General features: G+C 46.9%; 2 protein-coding genes and 1 long non-coding RNA gene across 4 annotated transcripts in view; 2 read left to right on the top strand and 1 right to left on the bottom strand.

Annotated features, from left to right (window-relative positions):
• Positions 1 to 18,643, bottom strand: part of CADM3 (cell adhesion molecule 3) — a 32,793-nt gene that overhangs the window by 4,188 nt on the left and 9,962 nt on the right. Inside the window, exons 2-8 of one of the 2 annotated variants that reach the window (XM_027529068.1) lie at positions 9,586 to 9,687; positions 7,407 to 7,547; positions 6,726 to 6,878; positions 5,889 to 6,026; positions 5,366 to 5,536; positions 2,851 to 2,941; positions 2,254 to 2,423 (exon numbers count right to left, since the gene is read on the bottom strand). In XM_027529068.1, coding sequence (XP_027384869.1) covers positions 2,254 to 2,423; positions 2,851 to 2,941; positions 5,366 to 5,536; positions 5,889 to 6,026; positions 6,726 to 6,878; positions 7,407 to 7,547; positions 9,586 to 9,687 — 966 coding nt within the window. The remainder of the gene's footprint in view (positions 1 to 2,253; positions 2,424 to 2,850; positions 2,942 to 5,365; positions 5,537 to 5,888; positions 6,027 to 6,725; positions 6,879 to 7,406; positions 7,548 to 9,585; positions 9,688 to 18,643) is intronic. The other variant, XM_027529075.1, reaches the window with a different exon arrangement.
• LOC113884472 lies at positions 7,554 to 10,676 on the top strand. The gene is made up of 2 exons (XR_003508880.1): positions 7,554 to 9,085; positions 10,213 to 10,676. It is a non-coding gene; the product is annotated as an uncharacterized LOC113884472 (long non-coding RNA).
• Positions 11,031 to 18,643, top strand: part of LOC113884434 (gamma-interferon-inducible protein 16-like) — a 202,530-nt gene continuing 194,917 nt past the window's right edge. The window contains exon 1 of the mRNA XM_027529041.1: positions 11,031 to 11,376. The gene's annotated coding sequence lies outside the window, so the exon portion shown is untranslated. The remainder of the gene's footprint in view (positions 11,377 to 18,643) is intronic.

Raw genomic sequence — 18,643 nt, forward strand, 5'->3', positions numbered from 1 at the left:
TGTTAGAGACAGGAATAGGCACGTGGACTGTGGATAGACGGTGGACTGTGATTCCCTGTATAAAGAAAAGTGTTCCTTCTTGTCAGGGAGTTTAGAGTTCCAGCAAGACCCAATCTTCCTCTCATCAGAAAGGTCTGGGGTTCCATCTTCACTTCCCCACCATCCAAAGGTTTGTCGGAAGGACAAAGACTGAACTTCTTCCTCCCAGTTCTGATGGTCTCTGTCATCAGATATAGAGAATCTGTCCTCCACAGCAGTGTCTCCAGAGGACAGATTCCCAAGCACAGGCTTGGCCAGGCATGCCGAGGAGAGCCGCAGTCACAGTCAGAGCCCCACAGGTCTGAGGAGGCCATGTGCACGCCTGGGAAACAGTTCTGACGCGTCCAAAATTATACGAGCTCTAGTTAAGGCTCTCTCACCCATGGGAGAGCTATTATTATTATTATTATTATTTTTATAGATTCACTTTGGGTCTTGATGCCTCATTGACTTCTTGTACATTTTCCCTCTCCTGCCTTATGTCTCCTCTGGCTTGACTGGGCCAGCTTTTTAGCTCCTTGCCTGTCTCTACCTTATTTGGGGGAAAAAAAAAAATTATGCTCTGGTTTTTATGCTCTGCTTGGGAGGGAGGGAGAAGAAGGTTCCTGTGGCCCTATGATAGGAGGAGTGGGTGTGATGGTTCAAACTGGAGGAAACACAGTGAGATTATCCACTGTTCCTTTCCCCTACCTCCAAGAGAATGTGAGATATAATCTGTATTAAAAATCAATTCTAGATAATTATCCCAAAGACTGTAAGAATGAAAATTCCCTAGGAAAGCCTAGGTTGGCACGGCGAAAATGACCTCTGAGTTCATCAATTACAGGTTGGTGTCTCTAGGTATAACTCCCATTTAATTTCACTCCAGGTAATTGGAAGTCAACCCCGGTTTGGAGTTCTCCCTGGAGGCAGATGCAGTAACTAACTCTACCACCAGGCGTCAGCACTGGAAGCAGATCAGTCAGAGAGGACTGGGCTTCTAGCACAGAGTGGCGGGATCAGCAAGAGACCAACCGCAGGGGCACAGGAACTTTCCTTCTCTGCCAATGGTCATCAGAGTTGGTCTGGAGAGATCTGGGGGCAGACACAGAACCTCGGTGCATTGTCCTTGCTCCTGGCACCCTACAATAGCTTTGTTTGTTGTGTTGAGGCAGCTCCTGCATTGCTGAGGTTTGCCCCTGGAGTCCCAAGACCTCTGGTTTCATATCCCTGGGAGGCCTGATTGCTATCTCCACACTGCTTTAATGGACATTTCATGTAAGGGAGTCTCTGATGTTCCCCTAACAACGCATTTCCCCTAGTGTGAGGAAACCCTGAGTTTCTAGCGGGACTCAGTGTTACTACGTGCTGCATGCTCCGTTGCTTCAGTCGTGTCCGACTCTTTGCGACCCTAAGGACGGTAGCCCGCCAGGCTCCTCTGTCCATGGGATTCTCTAGACAAGAACCCTGGAATGGGTAAGAATACTGGAGGCCATTTCCTCTTTTTTTGAACCCCCATCTCTTACACTTCCTGTATTGGCAGGGAGGTTCTTTACCACTAGCACCACCTGGGAAACCCCCATTGTTATTGGTGGGGGGGGCTCTTCAAAAATACCCTTCATAAAGAGGCCTAGCCTGTCACTTTTCTTGAAGCTGAATTTTGTAGTCACACCTTTGGGAAGAAGTTCAGAGAAGGAACATCATCTAGTCTCTCTAGACGATATGGCGTCTGAGAAAAAGATTCTAACTATCTCTCCGCATAGTACAAATTTATCTCTGTTTTCTGCATGGATTCTCTATAGCATGTCAAAGATCCTCAGAAAAGGAGATGGCAGTAGCAGCATGCATTCTGTATTAGTCACAGAAGTGACTCAGGATAGCCCTGCTGCAAAGGCAGATGCCTCTACACGCACACATGAGTGACTCTGGGGGCTGGGCACACAATTCTTATTCTTGTTGCCAGGTGAGTGCAAAGATTGAAGGATGGTATCACCGGGGTCATCGCTGCTAAACAAAGGCAGATCCAAGTCCAGCATCCCATCGATTTTTCCTTATTCCACATCCAAGAGTGGACCCGGAGCCTGAGTCCTCGGGCCCTCCAGTGGTGGACTGTTGCTCTCCTAGTCCACTCCCAGCCACGGTCTGGGGAGGCTATCAGGAGATGGAAAGATCAGAGGACCAGAAGGCAGAGGAGAGGAGAAGGGGTCTGCTGGACGAGAGCTATGGAGGGCTCACCGTTCACGTTGAGGGTGTAGTAAGCCTTGTAGCTGCCCATGTTACTGGTGGCCGTGCAGCCGTAGGTGCCACTGTCGCTCTTGTTGAGGAAGGGGAAGATCAGGGCGCTCTCCTGGGCCATCTTCAGCGGTGGCACGCTGCCCTCCTTCTCCCACACGTACTGCTGGGGGCTGTGGAGGCAGAGAAATCCGGAGTGTTCAGGAAAGAGCAGGGCAGGGAGCTAAAGGAGGAGAAAACAAAACTGCAAACAGGGAAGTCAAGGACAGCGTGATGGGGGCTTGAGCAGTTGAAGGGGCCAGAGACACTGAGCTGCTCAGGGGGACGGGGAGGTGACCCTTTGAGGCCCAGCCTGGGGACAAGGGAGACTGCCGAGCTTGTATCTAACTGTGGCTTGGTTCCTTACGGGAACTTCAGGGGCTCAGTCGGGGACCGGCCCCTGCCCACTTCTGCTGCTTTGCAGGAGAAACAGAAGATGGGCCTTGTTTGATAGTGTCAAGGAAAACGAGAGGCTCAGATAGCACGAAGGAGACAGGAAGACTTGAGGTGAAGTCTTCATGTGCAGAGGTGTGTTAAAGTCCAGGGAACGGATCCTCTTACACGGGATTGCCACGTCCCTCACAGTGGAGCAACAGCTTTTGGCCCTCGCGAGGATGTGGAGGGTCTGGCCTTATCTTCGCTGTCGGTGTGTCTGCAGAGAAGGAAATGGTGTCAACGTGAAACTCCCATGCCATTTAGACTGCCTCCATCTCAAAACCATTCAGTTATGCATGTCAGCATCCACCTCTAAAGGCCTAGGAGCCCAAGAGGCTGTGCATCCAAGGCCACCCTACCCCTACCTCTGTGAGCAAAGACCACTACTGCCATTGGATGTACAAAAACCCTGGAGAAGTAGGGTCATGTCTGTCCTTAGTAGGGACCCAAGGGATGTCTTAACAGAGAGCTGAGCAGGGGAATCACGGGATCACCTGTGCCTAGCACATAAATGGGACTTAATACATATTTTTGACAGAAAAAATGAATTTGATCACTGATTGAGCTCACAGTCTCTCCATCCTCTCTGCAAGGCAGTTTAAACAGGAAGCACTGCTGTAACGCAAAGCATCATTTTTTGGGGGCCAGTCCAAAAATGAAGCGAGAGCTTGGAAAGAGCAAGAGATGGGGGTCATATTTTGGCTACAAAAAGGCACTGACACAGTATAGAATGGCTCTGGGAAGGAATAATGGCAGCTGCCACCAATGCCGAAGGGCTGCTTAGGAGGCTGGGTCCAGATGGCCGCACAGAACAATACAACCAGATGCCGGTTTAGAACAACAGATAAAGAGGCCGAGCTCCCCCTAAGGATAGAGCCAACCTTAACAACCGGTTAATGAACGTGTTTCAGTCCAATCAAACGGGACAAAGAGAATCAGGCCAGGTGAGAGAATGGGTGCTCCGGGGCCCCGCAGCCAGAGAAACCTCCAGTGTGGTGCCTGGAGTATAGCATTTGTTGACTGACTGCTGATCACATGGAAGCCAAAAGGGTCCCTGGAGAGTGACTGCCAGATGGTCTGGTACCTAACAGAGAAGTCTTTGGGACTCAGACACGAGAGGGCCTTCTTCAGCCCTGGCCAGGGGCCAGGACAAGAAGCTCAAGGTCAGGGGCTTTACACTCAGAACTAATAATCAGAGAAACAACTTAGAGCAATATAGACCTTTGAAGTTTGCAAAGTTCTTCTTATGAAAATTCACTGAAGTAGACAGGGGCCACTCTGAGATTAAATGCTTTGGTGACAGTGACATAGCTAGTCAGCAGTCACCGCAGTCACAGCTAGTCACCGCAGCTGGGGTCCAGGCTGTCTGCTTCCAGATGAGAATCTGCTAAATGGACAGTGACGCCGCCCCAAACCTCACATTCAAGTGTCAGCAATGGGTCTGGCAATTGATTAAAATAGCACTGGTGTCAGGTCTGGATCTTCCATAAGAAAGAGGTGAAGGGTCTGAGTTCTTTGAGAAAAGTACCTAGTCTTTAGAAAAGTTAGGACAAGAAATACATTATTTTGTAACTCATTATCTTCTGCCTTTGTACTTTATTTTTTTTCCCCTTGATTTTTCTACTCAGAAAAGTTCTTTTTGAAAATTGCTAAATTTCCCATCTGTTTCCAAGGTAGATTCCATAAAGGGATGAGGATCTTAGAAAGGTTGGGAGTAGAGATTGTGACAGTGGCCATTTCAGGTCAGAATCCCTAAAATCATAGAGCTGGGGCAGATGGGGGGAATACTGGGAAAAATCTATGACTAATTATGCCAGAAAGAGTGGTTTTCCTACCATCTCTTTTCTTGAACTCATAGTATGTTAGACCAAGAGGAAGCCTTTGTGATCCATGTCCATCTTCTCATTTACCAAATAAAGAACCAAGCTCAATGGGTTAAGTTCCCTAACATCACTCGGCTAGGAAGTGGTGGAGGGGCAGATGAGAATCTGTGTCTCCTGACTCCTGATTTGCTACAGTTACTGCTATAATTTACAATTTAGATGCATAACACTGGCCTAACCCAGGAGATGGTAAATTTACCTATTGGGCCAAATCCCTCCAGCTACTGCTTTCTGTAAATAAAGTCTTATTGGAACACAGCTATGTTCACTATTTACATATGATCTATGGCTATTTTCCTGCAGCAACAACAGAGTTAATTAGTTGAGACAGAGGCCACATGGCCCTCGAAACCTAAAATGTTGACCATTGCTGGAAAAAGTTTGCTGACTGTTGGCCTACCACTGGCACATCTTGTCTTATTTTTTCCCCCTATTTACTTATCTGTGCCTGGTTCTTCATATACAGTCACCCACTCTTTTCTTTTCTCTGTGCATATGTGCTAAGTCACTCCAGTCATGTCTGACTCTGTGCGACCCTATGGACTGTAGCCGGCCAGGCTTTTCAGTCCATGGAAACCCCATGGAGTGGGTTGCCTCCTCCAGGGGATCTTCCCAACCCAGGGATTGAACCCACGTCTCTTAAGTCTTCTGCACTGGCAGGTGGGTTCTTTGTCACCAGCGCCACCCGGGGAAGCCCTTTCTTTTCCCTACTTCCCATCTTATACCAGATCCTCTTCACCCACAAGCCCATGACATACATAAAACTTCTATGCGTTGAGCAGTGGATCTGTCAGCTCCCTTTAGAGATTCATGGTTCACAGAGCACACGATGTCTGCGCCATCATCCTCCCGGGTGACCTGGAAGGTGACTGAGCTGCTGACGGTGAAGGTTTTGCCATTGGGATCTTCCTGTATTCGGGTAGATTCCCCTAGAGAGCAGAAACAGACACATGCACACACACACATAGACACAGAGTGGGCCCTACCATGCAGGGATTGTGTGGGCCCCACCATAGACATACAGATGGTGCATCTTGACTTAGACAGACTTAGGAAGTTGTGAAATGGATATGTACACACTGGGAGGATGGAGGCCCCAACACACACACACACATTCGAACACAAGTGTACACAGAGTATCTATCATTCCCTTCTCTCCTTCTACACCGTGGCTTATGTGCACACATACAGACAGACAGACATGTACCCCTCTCTCCCTCTCTCCTCCCTGCTGCCCCAGCACCACCTCCTCCTATTGCCCTCAAAGCAGGAGGAACTTACCATGGAGCTCTTGGTCACCCTTCCTCCAGGTGAGCTGGGCTGCAGGTTTGCTCCCAGAAGACTGACAGCTTAAGGTGGTTTTATCCTTTTCCCGTAATGATGACTTGTAGCCACTGATTATAGGCTTCTGTGGGATTCCTGCCACGAACAGGGGGTGGCCAGGATAGGAAGGAGAGGCACCCTCAGCTCTCCCTGCTGGGATGGACTCTCAGAGGGTTAGGATATCTGGGTTCTATTTTGGTTCCTGATGGGTAGAAGGCTAGAGAAATAATCTTCCTCTTTGATCTACTTCCTGAGGACCAGGAGGAAAGGCCACCCCAGAGGGAAAAGATACAGTGGTGGGAGATTTACTGTACCTGAGATGATACATGACCCAATGCACTAAAGCACAACTGGGTGGCCACAGACATAGTGTGAGGCTCAGGGAAGCAAAGAAGGAAATTGAAACGTGGGGTCAAGATGAGAGCATGCAGACAATGAGGGTGCTTGTCTTGGAAATCCAAATCATACACTGAACATATTTCTCAGGTTTGTGTCACATCACACAGTTTTCGGAGGTAAGTGGAATAGACACTAGCATCCTTTTGTTACAAGTTAGGAAATTCAGGCTCAAAGGGCGTTAAAGATTTGTCCCAGAGCAAACAGTAAGTAAAGGAGAAAAGATGAGAATTACACTCAGCACACTTTGCATTTCATTACATTGCAATATTAATACAGGCTGAACTTTCCCAACATGCCTGGAGACTTGCTTGGCTCTAGGCTGCTTTAGAGGCCCACCCAGGGAGATCTGTTTGCAAGGAAGCACGCCGTGGAGACATCGGGGTTTGGGAGCCTCACCGAGCACGGTGACGAGGGACTTGGCAGTTCTCACGGGCATAGTGAAGATGGAGCAAGTGTATTCGCCCTCATCGGCCAGGGCCACGTTGCTGATGCTGATGCTGAGCTCATGGGGTGTAGACTTAACCAGCTGAATCCGATTATCTCGAAGGGCTGGGGGAAATCGTGAGAATTGGAAGCAAGACTTTTACTGGCACTTTTCATCTTTATCTTCCAATCCCAGGCCAGTTTTTTTTTTTTTTTTTTTTTTTTCTGAGAAAGGGTCTAGCATGGTTTGGGGCAGGGGAAAAAACAAAACAAAACAAAACTGCTCCTGAGTTTGAGCAGTCTTTAGGATATTCAGTCCCTTTCCTAGGCCCTTGGGCTCAGTAGCCTCAGAGATACTCAGAAAAGTAGATTGGATGTGTGGGCTACCTTGGGGCAACACTGTCATCAGCTGTCTCTCCGGGCTCCTTTGGGGTGCCCTTTAGTTTGGGCAGGACCCTATAGGACCATGCATGACCTGGGTCAGAGCCACGATAATGAAGTTTCTCTGGAACCAGTGGAGGAGCCCATAGCCTGTTGATTCCCCAAATAGCTTCCCTTCATGTTTCTCAGCCTCTGGACTGCAGGGACATCTCCTCTCAGTTCTGCAGCCCCGTTCCTTAGCCCATGGGAGGGAGATAACTCATAGGACGCTACCTCTCTTCTCCCCAAAGTAGAGAGTCTGCTGGGCAGGGTTAGACCACTGTAGGGATGAGTCCTCATGGTCTTTCACTTGGCACTTCAGCACCACGGTGCCACCAGCCACCACTGTCTCATCAGATGTCCAGGGCTGACTGTCTGCAGGAGTAGAAGAGGGTTAGTTTCCAGACACAGTGCTGACCCCTCCACCAATTTCTGGGCTAAAGTCCACCTCATCTAATTATGACCATCCAAGGCCCACGTCTCTGTATTCTTTTTAACACATCATGGGGGAAGGAATAGGGGTGAGGCGGGGGGTAGGGGAAGACAGACCTTATTTCCTCTTGCTTTGAATGCACAGAAAAACAGTCACTTGTTGAATATTTGCTGAATGAACTGACAGGGCCACAAACATGGAGAGGAATAAAGGCACTCAAAATCTACACATATCATTCCACATGTGTCTTTTCTGATAGAGCGCTACCATTCACCTTTGAAAACACACATACAAATCTGTCATTCTCTTTTACCTTCCTGCCACCACCTAAATAGGAGAGCAGGAACAGGAGAAGCAATTGTAACTAATAATCCCCAAACTAAAGGTGAAGAAAAGGCCAAGTCGGCCCTTGGGTTACACATTCATTTACACAAGAGGTAGCTGATAAAACTGCAAAATAAACAAACAAAAAAGATTAAAAAAAAAAACAAACAAAACAGGAACATTTGGACACAGACTTCTCAATTCCTCCAACAATAACTTCCCTTTAGTCATCAGCTCCCTTAACATATTCCTCTCGGTATCAGTGCTACCCACTTCCCAAATCAACATACAAACCCAACTCACCATCCTGATGTTATTTTAAAGAATGGATTAAAGCTTTCCCTTTAATGATGGAGGGACATGGTTTCTAATCCCTCTCTCCTTAGTCAAGTTAAACAAAAGAAGATAATAACATAATATACGGATGAGGCCTTTGAATCCAAATATACCTTCCAATCAGTTCGAGCTATGAGCCCCTCAGCCTGTGTGACACTTCCTTCCTTCACCCAATATTGTCCCATGTGCTCCCCAGCATGGACTGATTCCCAATATTGATTCCCTCATCTTCAGGAATGACTTCCTAGGACCCAATAGCTCTGACCTTCCAGCTCTGATTTCTGAAACATCCACACAATTTCTTCTATCCTGCTAAGTTATTTAACTAGCAATGTCATCTCTGATTCAGAAACAAAGAAACATACTTCCTACACTCCCTAATTGAGCAATTAAAAAAAATCCCCACACTCCCTATGGCACCAACCTTATCCCTACTTTATCTGCTTTCTCCTATCTTTCTTGGTCCCCAGAGTTGCATTTTCAAGGAGTATTCAATGAGCACTCCTGGCACAGAGGGGGCCCTGAGGAGTGAAGTGGCACCTGCCAGCGTTGACACCAAGCACCAACAGCTCTGGGTGGCTGTCTCCAGAAGGGAGCCCAAAGCCTGGCTGGCAGTTTTAGCATTTAGAATCATTAAAATTAGGACGGACAGGGATCTTAAGGCTCATGGTATCCAATTCCCTCATTTTACAGATGGAGACAATGAGGCAATGTAGGTGAAGTGATTGCTTCAGATCATGCCGCTGATGGATGGTTCCAGTTAGGACTAGAATCCTCCTGACTCGAAAGGCAGTGCTCTTTTCTCTGGAATGCTCCTCAGGTAATCGCCTAACTTGAGAACTAAAACTACAACTCTGATATTAGCGAGCCAGAGACTGAGTGGGCTGAATGAATGTGGAAGTGACATATTCCTTAAATATTTCAACGGAAGGGTTGGAAAGTCTTTCATTTACTGCTCACCATATAGTGATTTTTGACTAGTAATCCCATTGTCCCTTTCCTTTTGAAGAATTCTACCTCAATCGTGTCCTTCCAGAACCTCTTTATTCTGCATAATACACTCCTCCCAGAATCATTTGATTTTTGGAAAAAGGTGTAGGGGAAACAGAGGTCTCTGTACTGGAGTGAGGGAAGGAGGAGTAGGTGCCAGAGAAGTTGGTGGTGTAGAACTAAGTACTAAAATGTCAGATGGAGAGGAGGAAGAGTTGTGTGGTAATGAGGGGAGTGAGCACACGGGGTGGAAGCAACATGAGTGAGAGATGATTTGAGAATGGCTGAGGGAACTGAGGGACATTGAGATGAGGGGGCCTGGATTCTCACCTTGACTGGCCAGCATGTCAGGGCTGCTCCAGACTGTGGAGCTGATGGCCTCGTCGAGTGGAGCCAGAGTTCCCAGCTCCAAATTCTGCTCTTGCCAGTAGCCTGGGGAGAGAGTCTCCATCAAGGATGAGCCCTACATGTAAGCTGCTATAGTTTGAGATCTGTACTTTCATCGCTGGGGATGGGGGAGAGGACTGGCCCCTATGAAAAGCACGTTCACCAGGGTACCTAAGAGAAGGTGGTCTTCTCACAAAGGGGAGAGAGTAATTAGAGTCTTGAGAAAGGAAGTGAAGTCCTTGTTTGAAAGGGTGAATTAAGGAGGATGCTAAGCTTTAGCAGTCATTCATATAAGGTTAGAACCAACAGTGAGCTTAGAGATCGTCGGGTCCAGTTCTTCCAGTTCACAGAAGAGGACAATGAGGCCCACAAGGGTTAGAAGTGAGTTGGTGAAGGTCATACAGAAACATGAAAGATAACAAAGACTCTTCATTTCTGATCCAGGATTCTTTCTGCTACACCATATTCTCTACTAAAACAATGGCAGGTTTAATAATTAGAAAATTCCATTTAATCCTTTAAATAAACGAGTTAAATAAGCATATTGGTATTATCATTTCTACCTCACAGAGAGGAGACAGAATGACGTGACTTGCCCAAGGTCCTACAAACAGAAGAACAAAGACTAGAAATTAAATGCCTGCTTCCAAAGCCCAAGCTCTGTTTCAAGGTAAAACCCTCAGCACTGAAGATAAGAGACCACAGTTGGGGCTGCAAGTTGCCCCACGCCTTCCCAGATTGTTACCTTCTATCCAGAGTTTAGATTCTCAAGTTCTCCTCCGCCCTCAGTCCCACCCACCACTTTATATCACTGACTCTGCTCCCTCATCTGGCACAACACACGCCCAAGGCCTGAGTCACGGCTCTCTTCCTAAACCCTTTTGTGAAGTAGTGTACAGTGTCCGTGGCCTATTCCCCCAACTCAACCTGAGAGGCAGAGGGACAAAGAAATCAATTGGCAGAATCTTTCCAGGATCGCCCGTCGGAAGTAGCCAATCACGTACGCAAAACTCCGTGACGTCATCGGCTGCTGAGCAGAGTGCGGAGCTGCTCCTTGTCCCGGGGCCGGAGTCCCGGCAGAACTTCGCCAATCGTCACCTCCTCGCGCCGGCTCCGGAGCCAGCGGGGGTGGGGGTTGGGAGAGGAAAGGACGAGAAGAGGGTGGTGGGACCAAGGAAGATGGGTGGGGGTGGGGTGGGGAGGGTACGGGGTGGCATGGGTGGCAGGCCAAAAAGAGAAGTGGGAAATGGGCTTAGGGTCCACGAGAAGAAAGGGAACGAGGGAGAGATCTGCCGAATCAAAGGGAAAGGAGGGTGAGGGCCCGGAGGGCGTGGGGGAGGGGAGAAGGGAGACAGATGGGGGAAGGGAGAGGGTGTTAGAAGGAGTCCTAGCCTCCGGAGAGGGCTCTAAAGACAGCTTCGGAGACGCCGTTGCTCTTCAGTCTTTCTCAGACATCCTGCAGGAGTTTGGAGACTTGACTCGACTCCGGAAAAGGAGAAGCACTGATGCCCAAATGGGGAGAGGGGTACAACAGAGAAAAAAGTATCTGTAGCAGGTAGAAGTCGACAGGAGAGGGGACAAGGAAAGTGCTGACGAGGAGAGGCAGAAAAGATGAGGATGGGAGAAAGGCGGCCAGGATGAGGTCGCCGAGGGTGCTCAGAGCCTCACCCTGGGGTCCAGGCTCTCACCCTGCCATCTTCTGTGGACCTCAAGCATGGAAGCAACTGGAAGTTGGTGAGTGTTTCATGGTATTTTCCAAGTAGTCTGTTTGTGGGTCCTTCAGTGGGAACCCAGATTGGTTGTGCTAAAGCTTGGCATGGTGGAGGGACAAGGAAAGCCAGAGAGGGGTCAGTGCTCAACCCCACAGTATTGGTACCCAGTATACAAAGTAAGCACTAAACAGACCTTTGCAATGGAGAAAACAGCCTTCTCTTACTTTGGCATAAAGGCTTTGAGTTTTCAGAGTGGACTTCCAATCATGAATTCATGTCAAAACAACCTTGAGAGAGAGGCCGCCAGATAGGGTCTCTTTCTAGAGGTCTGAAGAGGCTCAGTGACCCACCTACAGGCACACAAATAGGGCCCCTTTCAAGGGTCCTCTGTCTCCTGCTGGTTGGTGCTCTTAAAGCTTTTTCAGCAGCTTCTCTTTCTTACAACGTTTCAGCCCACTGTATTGCAATTTTCTTTAGTTATCAGCCTCCTTATCTAAACTTTGAGTTGGTAAAGAGGGCAAGAGCCTTCCCTTTTTCATCTTTGTGTCTTCAGTACTTAGCCTATCATGGGCCCTCAGTACATTTAATTGCCTCTAGTAATTCATTCAGTCACAATTGGCACTCTGCTATGTCCATTCTCACTCAGGCAGAGCATGTCTTCTGTCCAAACAGCATGGATTTAGTCTTCATTCTATTGCTCCTTATTTCATGTGTGCTGTTTTCGGCCTTCTCCTCCGTTGCTTTTTTCCTTGCTTACATTACATTCATCCCTTTCCTCTTCCTGCATTTTGCTGGCATTTTTTTTTTTTTTTTCTGCATAGGATGAATAAGTGAAACGATGATGTTGGTCATCCAAACCAGACTGAATTGTTTAGTTGAGGGGTCTGATAACTAAACAAATAATCTCTAATAAATGGCATGTTGGGGATATGCTTGATATATTGTCTCTGTAGGTTTATAAGGAACTCAGTCTGGTTTGCTATGTTTTAAGAAACTGATTAAGAAATAGCTCTTTTTCTTTTTCCTGCGAGGGGTGATATTTTCCCCTTTAATTCTCCAAAGTACTTATGATCCCCTGTCTCCTCTTGAGAATTGTCTGTTAATATGCCTGAAAGTTTTCTTGCTGTTTTTATAAAACTGTACACCTGTAATGATAAATTCTGAATAGCCACTCTCCTGGGAGCAGATGAGTGATTATATAATGTTATTCATAGAAACATGGATAAGTGGCAGAAATTATAACCTGGATTGTGAAAGCCTTGTTCTTTGGATTTAGATCTTGCCAATCGTTTATGACATCAGCATAAATTCCCTCAATGGGTTCAGTCTGGAAAGAACTTAAGAGAGTGCTCTGAAAAGGTGGCATGCACTTTGAAGTGGAAATAGTGACAGTTCTCTTCAGGCAGGGTCACTGGAAGGAAATGTAGACTTTGAGAACATAAGCCCATTAGAAAGGGGAGGCCCAGGTTACTCACGTAGAAAAACTGATAGAGAGAGCTCCAGTCATATAGGTCATGTTGTTTCCCTGCTTAGAAACCTTCGCTGACTTCCCATCGTCTGCACATAACATCCAGATTTGTTAGCCTAGCTTACAAGATCCTGCGGTTTGATGCCAATATGCCTTTCAGCTTTGTCTTTTCTTTACTTCACTCAGCCCATATCCCAGACATATGATGCTATTTGGAATTCTTTCTGTAAACCCTTTGCTTTACAGCCAAGTTCACTTTCCCACAGTCACTCTGTTGATAATGCCCTTCACCCATCTGCACACATCTAAGCTCTAACCATCCTTAGAAGCCTATTTGTTTGTGGCACTTCCTTCAAGAAGGTTTCCCTGATTGCCTCAGGCGGAAATCATTTCTGATTTTGTTGTTGTTGTTGTTACATTTTATCTGCTTTTCTTAAATTACGCATCAATCTTTACTTTGAGCTAAAAGTTTGGCTTCCCTTCTAAATTATAATAATTCTGCAGGTAGTGTTGATATCTGATTCATCTCTATATCTGGTACCAGCCCTATTACAGCATATTGCACTTAGAAGGTGCTTAATAAATATTTCCTTAATAAATGAATCAAAGATGTTGAACATCTTCAGTTGGGGTAACTAAGTTCAACATATGCCTGTGAAGAGGAAAGAGCAAATCAAACAGGCTAGGAAGAAATGAACCAAGGAAGATGGTCGATATTGCAGAGGCTGAAGCTCTAGAAGGTTACAAGATGGGGGAGAGGGGGGTGGATCTCTATTTATTGATTACCTTCTATGTGTCATGATCCAAGCCAAGTGCTCTGTTTTCATGATTCCAAAATAACCTGTGTGTATGTGTTAGTCACTCAGTCGTGCCCAACTCTTTGGGACCCCATGGATTGTAGCCTGCCAGGCTCCTCTGTCCATGGTATTTTCCAGGCAAGAATACTGGAGTGGGTTGCCATTTCCTCCTCTAGGGGATCTTCCTGACCCAGGGATCGAACCCAGGTCTCCCACTTTGCAGGCAGATTCTTTACTGCCTGAGCCACCAGAGAAGCCTGAATAACCCTTTAATAGACATTAGTATGCATTATTGGAGAAGGCAATGGCACCCCACTCCAGCACTCTTGCCTGGAAAACTCCCATAGACGAGGAGTCTGGTGGGCCACAGTCCATGGGGTTGCTAAGAGTCGGACAAGACTCAGCGACTTCACTTTCACTTTTCACTTTCCTGAATTGGAGAAGGAACTGGTAACCCACTCCAGTGTTCTTGCCTGGAGAATCCCAGGGATGGGGGAGCCTGGTGGGCTGCCATCTATGGGGTCGCACAGAGTTGGACACGACTGAAGCGACTTAGCAGCAGCAGCAGTATGCATTATGTTAAGGATGAGTTAACTAAGACTCAGAAAATTTAAGTAACTTTTCCATATGATAGATCCAATAAGTACTGAGATAGGGCAGCCTTTAAACTTAGATATCTCTGACCACAAAGCCCAGACATTTTTTTGCACATCTTCACTACACTGCCTCCCATTGTAGAAGCATGTGCTTTGTGTGTGTGGTGGGGAGCAGAAGGTATAGTTGGAAATATTCCTTCCTGCATTGCTAGCCAAGGTTTGTTCACCTAAACAATATTCACAACAGTCACCTGCAATACGATAAAAATTAACAGTGTGGCAAGTTGGAAGTGGGAGCTTGTGGTGTTGGTATGATTTATACTGACTGAGTTATATTTTCAATTGGATTCCTTAGTGCATCTTCATCCATACCTTTGGGGGCTCGCCTCAAGGAGCTGGGATGATTCTTTAGTTAAGCAAGCAATAGATGTGTCTGGTTAAAATAGAATCCCTTCACATTTTCGTAGCACTCTGGCTCTAGGCTATGAACTAAGATTGCCTTCTGGTTTGCTCTCAGTTGTCTGGGGCTGTTCCTAATGCTTGGCCTATTTACCCATGAGATCCAGTATCTTCAGGACTCCCAGCATTTTAAAGGACAAAGTAGCCCTTTCACTCTGATTCCTTCTGAATGACTGTTCATACTAAGAGGAGCAGAGGTGGGAACTGAAGACTTACTAATGTGCCTTTTAAAGCATACATTGACACCTGTGATTCTGTCTTTCACCCTTAGTACAGGGCCTTACACATAGTTAAGTACTCAATAAATATTTATTGAATAAATACATGAGTAACTGAAATGAATAAAAATGTATTATGTTTCCAATTTAAGTGATGATAGTAGGGAAGTTTATGTGCTTAAAGTTTATTGCTTGGTTGATGTATTTTCCCTGCCCTGTCTGTTTTGGGAATCCACACTGCATGGGCCTTAGGGCCATATATAAAGTCACAGGCGCACATTTGGGACAGTGGGACAAGGGAACAGAGCTCCCCTGCATAACCACTGCTGGCCTTGCAGTGCTTGGGTCCAGAGCTCCACTTCCCAGATTATAGAGAACGCCAGCTCCTTGAGTAGGAGTTAATGGTGATGGTGATGGTAATGGTGATGATTCAGCATTTCTCTAACTCCAGAGTTAAAAATATTCTTCATCCCAGCCTACTTGTTATTCCTCACGACTACCGTGGCAGGTGGGTGGAGGAGTGTTATCTCCAAGGGAAAAACACCCTGGGGGCTGTGGCCCAGAATGCTGAAGGGACCCACTTTTAGGATTTCCCCACCCCCATTGCTGGGCTCCCCGGCCAGGTGATCTCACTCTTGATTCTTCCCTGACCCTAGCTATGTAGTGGATTCTTACATGTATTTCTGTCACACTGAAAGGAGTGGCCATGACAAGGTCAGAACTAGAACTCAGTGCCTGCATCCTTTCCTTATGCCCAGAGCCATATTTTTCTTTAATAGTGAATGTCTGCTTCTGCATTTGGAAGAAAGTGGACCAATCTCATCTGAGGCCCGATTTAATCCATAACTCCAAGATTTGGGAAGGGAGTTACTTTGACCTGCGTAGCTTTAGAGCATAACATCCTGATCACAAAGAACTCTAAACTTCATTTCTCATGCTTGCTCTTGGGTTGCCAGGAATTCTGTTACTTCTGCAGAAGTCACTGTGTAATTTTCTAGTCGAAGACTTTGAGGGCATGAGTGTCAAAATGTTCTCTCTCACTTCCTGCTCTACATTCCTTTTTAACTTTGTCTTCCCCAAGTCCCCAGTTCGCTTCTATTCCCAATATTACAGAGCAGTCAGATGAAAGAAAGCTGGGGCCATAGAGGTAAGAGTTATTTTGTCATCATGGCTTGTATGTTTTTTCAAGTGTACTTCCTTCCCTTCCTGTGGCTCCTCAGGGCAGGCTCCTGTCCCCTCACAGGCAACATGATCCCCTAATGGATCTCCTCACTCAGCTCAGGTATGCTCCAGCTCACATCCACTTCAGAGCCTCAGAGCTCAGTCACGCTTCAGCTGCCTGCCTCCTGATCGGCCTCCTCTCCGGCTCACTGCCCCCGCCACCCTCTCTCTGGCTGGGCTGCTGAGACCTTAGCTTCTCAGTGTTCCCTCCCTCCCTCCATTATTTCTATTGTTGTCTGGCTTTCCCTCCTGGAGTCTTGTTTATCTACTTTCTCTCTGGCTCCCAACAGCCTCTTGGCCCAAAGAAGTCACTACTCTTTGGGAGTGGCTTTACTCTCCCTGGGGCAGGGGGCGTACAGGATATAAGTCAAACTGGATGGTGAACAGGATGGGGAAGAGCACCTTCGCTGTAAGGAGTCTCTAACATGCTGATTAGCCACCATAGCTTGGTAAAGTGTAGCCAAGAGAACAAGGGATCTTTACAGAACGAGGGGTCTTATTCTGTTAGGTGATCCAAGAGACTTAGCTTTGGAAGGGACGACTCTGGGCTCAAACAGGCTTATTATTGTAGGCTGGCAGACACCTTTTGGCTGCATCCTAAGCAGTTATTAGAAATGAAAGGCTTTTGTTTCCTGGTGTTGAAATGGTGTGGCACTTAGCTTTTCCAGGCTGAATGAGGAGGAGGGGATCTTTAGGGTAGTTGGCTAGTTGACTAGCTTGCCTGCAGAGGGCGTGAGGTTGAGGTTAAAACAAAAAGCATATTGTGTTGTTAACCCTCTTTTCACTAAAAAACAAACAAACAAAAAACAGTTATCCCAAATGTTTTCCCGTATCCAAGTGTTTTTTTTTTTTAAAAAAAACCCCACGTTTTAAGATGCCATGAGTATCTATGTCTGTTCGCTAAAGCCCTGCAATCAATTTGCATGTTCTGGTCATTTTCTACTGACCCCTACTGGCCAGAAGTGGTTATTCCCAAGATAGTTTTGAGTCTTCCAGAGGAGAATGTAACTGATGTCTTTTCTGACTCCACTACCAAAGTTCAGTAATTCCTCACCTTCTTTTCTTGCATCTCATTCTTCCCAAAATATTTTCCCGTCTATGATTCTTAGGTTTCCCTAGTGGCTTAGATGGTAAAGAATCCACCTGCAATGTGGGGGACCTAGATTCAATGTCTGGGTTGGGAAGACCTCCTAGAGAAGAGAATGGCTACCCACTCCAGTATTCTTGCCTGGAAAATTCCACGGACAGAGGAGCCTGGCAGCTTACAGTCCATGGAGATGCAAAGAGTCAGACACAACTGAGTGACTTTCACTTTCACTATGATTCTTCGTGACTTTCACTTTCACTATGGTTCTTTTCAGTTCAGTTCAGTTCAGTTCAGTAGCTCAGTCGTGTCCGACTCTTTGCGACCCCATGAATTGCAGCACGCCAGGCCTCCCTGTCCATCACCAACTCCCAGAGTTCACTCAAACTCACGTCCATTGAGTCAGTGATGCCATCCAGCCATCTCATCCTCTGTCGTCCCCTTCTCCTCCTGACCCCAATCCCTCCCAGCATCAGAGTCTTTTCCAATGAGTCAACTCTTTGCATGAGGTGGCCAAAGTACTGGTTCTTTTAGAGCTGATAAAAATCCCAAGTAGTGTCTAGTGCACACTTTCTGTTTTAAAGACGAAAAACCAAGGTTCACAGAGGCTTAGAAACTTCTAAGTGTGGTCACACAGACAGTTAGTGGTAGCTGGGTTTATAACCCCAGTCTTCTGTTCTCATTGTCAGTCCTGTGCACTAGCTAATTTGGAAGTTACCATTTAGTGTGACTTTACTTCCAGTGACATCCACTCTTCCTGCTTCCCATCTCCCTCTGCATTGCTGTGAGGAACCCTAGGACTCTGGACCTCCAGGGAAGTCAGTCTGCTAAATGCTGGGCAGGTTAGAGAAGTTGGGGTGAAATGAGGAAGCAGAAGGTGCGGATAATGTCCCCCTACAAATGTCACCATCTTCCTGGCAGATTCCGATTCTTAGAGGAGGCTATGGGGCTGAAGCCGCTTCCGTGCCCTTAGGAATTAAAAGGGTGATGAGGAGGGTGGGCTGTGTGAGTGTTAGCATCTGTGTGGAGAGCTGGTGGATGCTAACCTGATTGTGATGTGGGAGACAGAGACTAGAAGGGAGAAAGCCGCAGAGGAGCTTATCCTATTCTTGAGCTAGTGACAGAAAAAATCTGGAGGCAGAAGTGGGCTTGCAGTAGGCTGAGGGGGGGCCCTCAGAGACTTAGTTAAGATTCTGAGGAGCAGAGACTGGGAAGTGGGTGGCAGAGAAGGAGGTGGGGACAGCTGTTGCTTTGATTTGCTATTGAGTCAGTGTTCTCAGTGCATTAGCACTGGGAGGGAGCCCCGGGCTGGCCCCCAACACAAACAAGCCCCTCTGGAGCCAACACGGTGTTGTAGCAAGAACTGCAGTTGGGAGACAAAAAAGGAAGGGGATCTAATCCCAAAAGAGCCCCTCCTTTGCCTTAGCTCCTGCCTTCCAGGACTGG

This window comes from Bos indicus x Bos taurus, chromosome 3, assembly GCF_003369695.1.
Source record: "Bos indicus x Bos taurus breed Angus x Brahman F1 hybrid chromosome 3, Bos_hybrid_MaternalHap_v2.0, whole genome shotgun sequence".
NCBI lineage: Eukaryota > Metazoa > Chordata > Mammalia > Artiodactyla > Bovidae > Bos > Bos indicus x Bos taurus.